The sequence below is a fragment of the Onychostruthus taczanowskii genome, unplaced genomic scaffold (genome assembly GCF_017590055.1).
Source record: "Onychostruthus taczanowskii isolate IOZ18803 unplaced genomic scaffold, ASM1759005v1 scaffold315, whole genome shotgun sequence".
In the NCBI taxonomy this organism is placed as follows: Eukaryota; Metazoa; Chordata; class Aves; order Passeriformes; family Passeridae; genus Onychostruthus; species Onychostruthus taczanowskii.
Genome location: NW_024500517.1, coordinates 86,893 through 94,767, shown reverse-complemented (window position 1 = coordinate 94,767; position 7,875 = coordinate 86,893). Strand labels below are relative to the sequence as shown.

Here is a 7,875-nt window from a genome sequence, read left to right as displayed (position 1 = left end):
AAAAGCCCACAGGCGCTGTCAGCGAGAAACAAACCAGCAACAAGGCGTCGGAAAGACGAAAAGCCCAAGGCAGCAGCGAGGCAGAGCCCAGGGCTGCACCGCAGAGATCGGCCCTGGCCAGGGCGGCTCCGGGGCTGGGCGCCGGGCAGAGCGGGCAGAGCCTCAGCCGAGGCTGGGCACAGCTGGCTGGGGGCGCAGAGAGGGGGCAGCTTTTGGAGGCAGTGCTGGGGAGCCCAGAGGCGCCTGGCGAGGCTCTGCGGGCTCAGCCGGCAGCGCCGGGGACCCTGCGGCTGCCGGGGCTGCTGGGCCGGCCCTGAGCGGGGGCTGCGGCTTCAGCCCGGCTCCGGCGGCACAAGGCAGCGGGGGCTGCTGGAGGAGCCCGCGGGCAGGGCCAGCACTGAGCTCCGGCGGGGATTGGGCTTAGCAGGGCCCGCAGGGGCCTCCGAAGGAGCGGGAACCGCGGCCGCAGCTGCCGTAGCCCCCAAATCCGCCAAAACCCCCATAGCTCCCAAAGCCCCCAAAGCCGCCGGAGCCCCCACGGCTTCCAAAGGCGCCCCCGGAGCCGGCTCCCACGTAGGGAGCTCCGGCCGAGCCCACGGCGCTCTGCTGCGGGAAGGAGCTGAGGATGGGCCCGGGGAAGGTGACCACCGAGGCCGGGGGCTGGATGACCACCGTGGAGTCGGGGCACTGGCGCACGCAGGGCTCGTTGGAGGTGTCAGCCAGAGGGGCCGGGGTGGCCACCCCGCAGCTGGGGACACACAGGCTGTTGCAGGACATCCTTGGGTTCGGCTGGCAGAGCTGCAAGACAAGGCACAGCCGCGGCTCACGCCGAGCACTCGGCACACAAAGCCCTGCTGCTCTCGCCCGCCTGCAGCCCGTGTCCCAGGGCTCGCTCTGGCTCTTCCCAGGCCTTCCCAGCCAAGCCCTGGCACGGCTGGAGCGGCTCCTGGAATGCCCGGCTGCCCTCACCACCCCCGGCTCCTGCCTGCCCGTGGCAGCGAAGAAAAACTCCCTCGTCCAAAGCTCCGGGCTCCCCGAGGCCTTGAGCCCGCTGGTGGAACCCCAACCACCCCAACTCTGCCCTGGGACAGCTGCTGGAGCGCGGGGACAGAGATCCCTCGGGGATTCCACAGGGACAGAGATCCCTCGGGGATTCCACAGGGACAGAGATACCTCGAGGATTCCACAGGGGCAGAGATCCCTTGGGAATTCCACAGCCAGAGACTCCCCGGGGAAGGCTCAGAGGAGGGAGGGAGGACGGAGGCACTCACCACAGCGATCAATGAGCAGAGTCGAGTGGGGAGAGCTGGATGCAGCCCTGTGGAGCCCTCGGATCTTTTATACACCCCAGAGTGCCTGGGGCACCGTCCAGGGGGTGGGGGCAAACCCCAGTAATTAGGAATTCAAGCGGACAAGGTAAATGACACAGCTAATGATGGGCAACAGTTCTTTGTCATCGCCTTTTTGGAGATATTGCTGTGCAAACGTGCCTGGACCGATGAGAAGAACAGCCGTGGCCCATCATTACATGACAGTCTTGGTTCTGCTGGAATTCACTCGGCTCACAGCCCCAATAAACCCAGGTTTGTCCCTAATCCCTCACTTTGCTTACACAAGAATCCCGAGCATCCTTTGGGACATGGCTGCGCCCGGACCAGCCACCCTGAGCCAGCCGTGCACAGCTGGGCCTGGCCTGGGCCAGCCTGGCTCTGGGGGGCTCGGCCAACATCCCCTGGGCCAGCCCTTGGCGCCAGCTGGGCAGTGCAGACCCTCCAGCAGGGCCCAGCTCACACACACGGGCCGGGAGGAGCCACAGGGACCCTTCGGCTCCTCCCGTGCTGTCCCCTCTGTCACGGCTGGCCCGGGCTCTGTCCCACCGCTCTCCCCCTTCCCTGCGGCTTTGGGGCTCCACCAGTGGGATCTGCCCCCTCTGCGGGGCCATCAGGGATAACTGGGACATGCAAACCTCAACGTCCTCCAGAACACCAAAGGGGCAATTCACAGTCGTGTCAGGGGACCCCAAAACCTGGCCATGAACATTTCTGCTGGCACTGGCAGCCGGTGGGATTTGGGAGACACGCCGAGAGTGGCTTCTCCTTTGCCCACGCTGCCTCTGCCTCTGTTTACCAGCCCGTAAAAGGCCGGTAATGACAGGGGTGATGGCTGGGACAGCGTTCCAAAGCTGCTGCAAAATGCCGGGATTTTTCTAAGTAAGCAAATTGAGGGATTAGGGAAAAACCTGGTTTTATTAGGGCTGTGGGCTCAGATCCAGCAGCACCGTGTCTGTCATGTAATGATGGGCCACTGCTGTCCCTGAAAGCGCCTCTCTTTTGTCCACTCATTTCCAAACCAATGTCCACAATGGGGGGGTGACAGAATTTTTCTGCGTCCCTGCACTTTATGAAGCTTGGTAGCGTGAATTCGTAATTATTGGGGAAGGGGGGTCTGCCCGCACCCCCGGACGATGCCCCCGGCTCTCTGGGCTGTATAAAAGGGCTGAGCTCCTTGCACAGCTCCATCCGCACTCCTGCACTTGACTCCTCTCATCACCTGGGTAAGTGCAGCTCTCCGAAGCCTCTTGGGGATCTCTCTCAGCACAACTCCTCTCTCACACCTTTGCCTCTTTTTTTTCCCGCAGTTTTTTTTCCAGAAGCCTTTCCCAGTCTCAAGGATGTCCTGCTGTGTCCCCAGCTGCGGCGTGGCCACCCCGGCCCCTCTGGCTGACACCTCCAACGAGCCCTGCGTGCGCCAGTGCCCTGACTCCACGGTGGTCATCCAGCCCCCGGCCCCGGTGGTCACCTTCCCCGGCCCCATCCTCAGCTCCTTCCCGCAGCGGAGCGCCGTGGGCTCGGCCGGAGCTCCCTACGTGGGAACCGGCTCCGGGGGCGCCTTTGGAAGCCGTGGGGGCTCCGGCGGCCTTGGGGGATTCGGAGGTTTTGGGGGCAGCTGCGGCGTCCCCAGAGGCTGCGGGCCCTGCTAAGCCCCAGCCCGAGCGCCATCCCTGATCCAGGAGAGCTCCAGGAACGCCCCCGGCCCATCCCCGCACGCCAAGGCCCGAAGGAAGGACGCACCGACAGACAGACAGACAGAAAGACAGACAGACATCCCTCGGCCCAGCTCCGCCTCCTCCCCGCCGCATCCCTCGGAGCCCCGCAGCGGTCGCTGCCCGCTCCCGGCACGGCCCCAGCTCGGCTCCTGCTCTGCCCGCGGCCGGGACCCGCGGGGAGCCCTCGGCCAGGGCCCCGCTCCGCTGCCGCCCCCCTGCCCCCGCACGCCAATAAAAGCTGCCTCGCACTGCAATGTTCACCGGCTCTCGGCTGCTCTTTGCTCCGCGCCCGCTGCCCAGCCCGGCCCGCCTGCCGGGAGGGTTCCGGGCAGCCCCGCTCGGACACGGCGGGCGAGGAGCCCCCGGCAGCTGCCCGGGCTCCTCCTGCCCGTCCTTGGCCGCCCCAGCCCCGCAGCAGAGTCCCCCCGAGCCGGACACTGCCCAGCCCCTGCCACGGCACCTCTCCCTGGCCCTGCCCGCCTCCTGACCCCTCCCGGCTCCTCTCTGCAGCCCCTCAGGAGCCCCGGGCCCCACCGCCAGCCCCCTGCCCTTGCGACATCCCCCCCGAGGGCCGCTGGAGCCCCAGGCCCGTGGGGATTGGGGGCCAGTGGAGCCCCCCAAGGGACGCGGCCCCGCTCGGGGCTCTCGGGCAGCCCCGGCTCCGCAGGGAGAGGGAGAACAGCCCCAGCAGCGCTGCCGCTCTTCCCACATCCCCTGGAACATTCCAGCTCCCCGCACCGCCTCCTGCTCCCGCTTCTCCTGTGGGTTCCACCGCGGCTCCTTGGAGCGCTGCCGGCCCCGCCTCGCCCCTCTGCGGGTGCCGAGGCCCTTCCTGGGGTCCCCGGTGTCACCCACCCCTCACCAGGGACACGGCCCTGCCCAGGAGCGGCAGCAGAAATTCCAACAGCCCCGGGCTCAGGGACACACCGCGGTGACCTTTGCTGCCCCTGCTCGCACTGAATTACATGGCCGATATTAAAATATTATTTAATAGATTGGTAATATTGGGTACAATGGGACTATTGCCATAATATGGACAGAGTATAAAATAATATGGACAGAATATGAAATAATATTGTCTAAAACTGATCTAGATGATCTTAAAACAAATGATATCCCAAACCCAGGGAGTTTCTGGTGTTAATTTAGGAAGAAATTTTCATACATATCAATAAGCAATAGAAGGGACCTCAGGGAGGTGGGAAACTCCACGCTCCTCCTCCAAGAGCCCCGCGGGACTGAAGCCTGTGGTCATTGCTTGGCGTGGAGAGGAGACTGGGCAAGATCTGCTCGGGTCTGTCTCCTCCCTTCCCAGCTGCCACCGCCTCCAGCCGGACAGGCCACAACACCTGGGACAGGCAGCGCTCATCCTGCATCCCCATGAGACTGACCAGCACCAGCACGGTGTGGGACAGGATTTACAGCGACTTCTGTGAGCCAGAGGGAAGCTTGAGAAGAGGATCCATGTTCACCCCTGAAAGGATTTCCTACCAAGGTTCTTGACAGGGAAACCAAGAAAGAAAAGGAGAAATAAGAGGAACCTGCAACTGCCTGTTCCAATGAGCACTTTGTCTTTCCTGACCAATGATTAAACTATGAGTTTTGTAAGAATGTATGGAAAGCATGCATGCTAAAATAAAATCAGGTTTGAAGCCTTCTGAAAATGGAGTGTTGCTTTGTATTGTGACCATCTCAACTAAACCCAGTCCCAGAAGTGATGTCAGCTTTGCTGCTTCTGCTGAAGATTTGGAAGAATTTCTTCCAAAGGCCCCTCGTGGTCCTTTCCCATCATCAGCGAGGGATTTGGGGTTGTGGTGCATTTCCTGCTGCTGGGAGAGCATGGGGAGCTGGGGGGATGAGCCCCCCAGAGCCAGCGGGTTGGACATCCCCAGCTGGGACACAGGGAGCCAGCTGTGCCCGAGCTCCAGGGCACTGCCCAGGGGCATTGCAACAGCCCAGCAGCCCCCCAGGAGACTGGGCAGCGGCAAAAGGGAGGGTGAAGGAAAACCAGGAGTCAACATTGCAATGCAAGACAGCTTTTATTGCAGGGGGAGGGCAGGAGGGGCTGGGCAGAAGAGCAGGGTCATGGCCAAGGGCTTCCCGTGGCCTGGCCCTGGGCACAGCCGGGCAAGCAGGAGCAGCCCCGGGTGAGTCTCTGGGACCGAGGCACCAGGAGCCCCGTGGGGATGCTCAGGCAGGGCAGGGACAAGGCAGAGCTGCTTCCCAAGCTGGCACCAGGCTTCCGAGCTGCAGAGCCCGGCGATGCTTAAGGAGTTTTGGTCCATGGAGCGTCGGGTCGGGATGTGCCGGGGTTTCTCCTGGAGCTCTTCTTGGTCTGAGGCCGTGCTCGGGCTGGGGCTTAGCAGGGCCCGCAGTTGCCATTGAGGAAGCGGTCGCCACTGCACAAGCCGCCGTAGCCACAGCTGCCATAGCCCCCATAGCCCCCAAAGCCTCCATAGCCCCAGCCGCCATAGAGACCACGGCCTCCATAGCCCCAACCTCCGTAACCTCCATAGCCTCCAAGGCTCCCGTAGCCCCCGTAGCCCCCACGGCTTCCAAAGGCGCCTCCGGAGCCGGCTCCCACGTAGGGAGCTCCGGCCGAGCCCACGGCACTCTGCTGCGGGAAGGAGCTGAGGATGGGCCCGGGGAAGGTGACCACCGAGGCCGGGGGCTGGATGACCACCGTGGAGTCGGGGCACTGGCGCACACAGGGCTCGTTGACGGTGTCAGCCAGAGGGGCCGGGGTGGCCACCCCGCAGGTAGGGACACACAGGCTGTTGCAGGACATCCTTGAGACAGGGAAAGGTTTCTGGAAAACACCCAGGGAAAAAGAGGCAAAGGTGTGATGGAGGAATTTCAGGGAAGGAGACAGAGAGAGATCCCCAAGAGGCTTCGGAGAGCTGCACTTACCCAGGTGATGAGAGGAGTCAAGTGGAGAAGTGCGGATGGAGCTGTGGAAGAAGCTCAGCCCTTTTATACACCCCAGAGAGCCTGGGGCTTCAGGAAAAGGGGGTGGTGACAAAAAACCCGAGTAATTAGGAATTCACGCTGACAAGCCTCATCAGAGAGATAATGTTGCAAGATAATTCCATGGCATCCCCTCACTGGGGACATTGGCGTGAAAACGTGTTCTGGACACGAAGGAAGTGATGGGAGGGACAGCCGTGGCCCATCATTAGGTGACAGACACGGTGCTGCTGGAGCTCACTCAGCTCTCAGCCCCAATAAACCCTTGTTTGTCCCTAATCCCTCAGTTTGCTTACAGAGAGCAATTCCAGGAATCTTGCAGCAGCTTTGAAGTGCTGTCCCAGTCATCACCCCTGTCATTACCGGCCTTTTACGGGCTGGTAAACAGAGGCAGCGGCAGCGTGGGCAAAGGAGAAGCCACTCTCGGCGTGTCTCCCAAATCCCACCGGCTGCCAGTGCCAGCAGAAATGTTCATGGCCAGGTTTTGGGGTCCCCTGACACGACTGTGAATTGCCCCTTTGGTGTTCTGGAGGACGTTGAGGTTTGCATGTCCCAGTTATCCCTGATGGCCCCGCAGAGGGGGCAGATCCCACTGGTGGAACCCCAAAGCCCCAGGGAAGGGGGAGAGCGGTGGGACAGAGCCCGGGCCAGCCGTGACAGAGGGGACAGCACGGGAGGAGCCGAAGGGTCCCTGTGGCTCCTCCCGGCCCGTGTGTGTGAGCTGGGCCCTGCTGGAGGGTCTGCACTGCCCAGCTGGCGCCAAGGGCTGGCCCAGGGGATGTTGGCCGAGCCCCCCAGAGCCAGGCTGGCCCAGGCCAGGCCCTGCTGTGCACGGCTGGCTCAGGGGCACGGCCGGGCTGGGGCTCAGGGTGGTGGAGCCGGGCACAGCAGTGTCCCAAAGGATGCTTGAGATTCTTTGTAAGCAAAGTGAAGGATTAGGGACAGAGCAGCGTTTACTGAGGCTGTGAGCTGAGCTCCAGCAGCACCGAGTCTGTCACCTAATGATGGGCCACGGCTGTCCCTCCCATCCCCTCTCATCGGTCCAGGGCACGTTTCCACACCAATCTCCCTGATGCTGAGGTGTATAATTGTATTGCAACATTATCTCTCTGATGAAGCTTGTCAGCTTGAATTCCTAATTGCTTGTTTTTTTGCCACCGCTCCCTTTCCTGATGCCCCAGGCCCTTTCGGAGATGTATAAAAGGTCCAGAAGTTCCACAGAGCTCTATCCACCTTCCACCACTTGACTCGTCTTATCACCTTGGTAAGTGCAAGCCTTCTCTCCTCTTTCCTTCTTCAACCATGGCTTTCTCATGGAATCTTTGTCTGGGGCTTTTTGGAAGAACCCTTGCCTGTGGGCCCCTCTTGCTCTCCTAGAGCAGAGTTGGGTGGTTTGGGTTCTACCAGGCGACCAAGGGCTTGGGAAACTTGAGGACTTTGCTCCTTCGGATGCCAAAGTCTTCTAAGTTCCCATGGGACAGCAAGATTCAGGGATGGAGAGGGCAGCAAGGGTTGTGAGCAGGCATTTAGATGGAACGGGCTTGGTTCAGAATACCTGGGAAGAGCCAGAGCGAGCCCTGGGACACGGGCTGCAGGCGGGCGAGAGCAGCAGGGCTTTGTGTGCCGAGTGCTCGGCGTGAGCCGCGGCTGTGCCTTGTCTTGCAGCTCTGCCAGCCGAACCCAAGGATGTCCTGCAACAGCCTGTGTGTCCCCAGCTGCGGGGTGGCCACCCCGGCCCCTCTGGCTGACACCTCCAACGAGCCCTGCGTGCGCCAGTGCCCCGACTCCACGGTGGTCATCCAGCCCCCGGCCTCGGTGGTCACCTTCCCCGGGCCCATCCTCAGCTCCTTCCCGCAGCAGAG

At 62.3% G+C, this 7,875-nt stretch overlaps 3 protein-coding genes across 3 annotated transcripts; 1 reads left to right on the top strand and 2 right to left on the bottom strand.

Annotated features, from left to right (window-relative positions):
- Positions 1-420: 420 nt before the first annotated feature.
- LOC121338742 (claw keratin-like) lies at positions 421-777 on the bottom strand. Its single transcript, XM_041409940.1, has one exon. The coding sequence runs from the start codon at positions 775-777 to the stop codon at positions 421-423; it is 357 nt and encodes a 118-aa protein (XP_041265874.1).
- Positions 778-2,671: 1,894 nt separating this feature from the next.
- Positions 2,672-2,980, top strand: LOC121338754 (claw keratin-like). The gene has a single exon (XM_041409954.1). The coding sequence runs from the start codon at positions 2,672-2,674 to the stop codon at positions 2,978-2,980; it is 309 nt and encodes a 102-aa protein (XP_041265888.1).
- Positions 2,981-5,405: 2,425 nt separating this feature from the next.
- LOC121338741 (claw keratin-like) lies at positions 5,406-5,834 on the bottom strand. The gene has a single exon (XM_041409939.1). It carries the CDS (start codon positions 5,832-5,834, stop codon positions 5,406-5,408), a length of 429 nt encoding a protein of 142 aa, XP_041265873.1.
- Between the last annotated feature and the right edge of the window lie 2,041 nt (positions 5,835-7,875).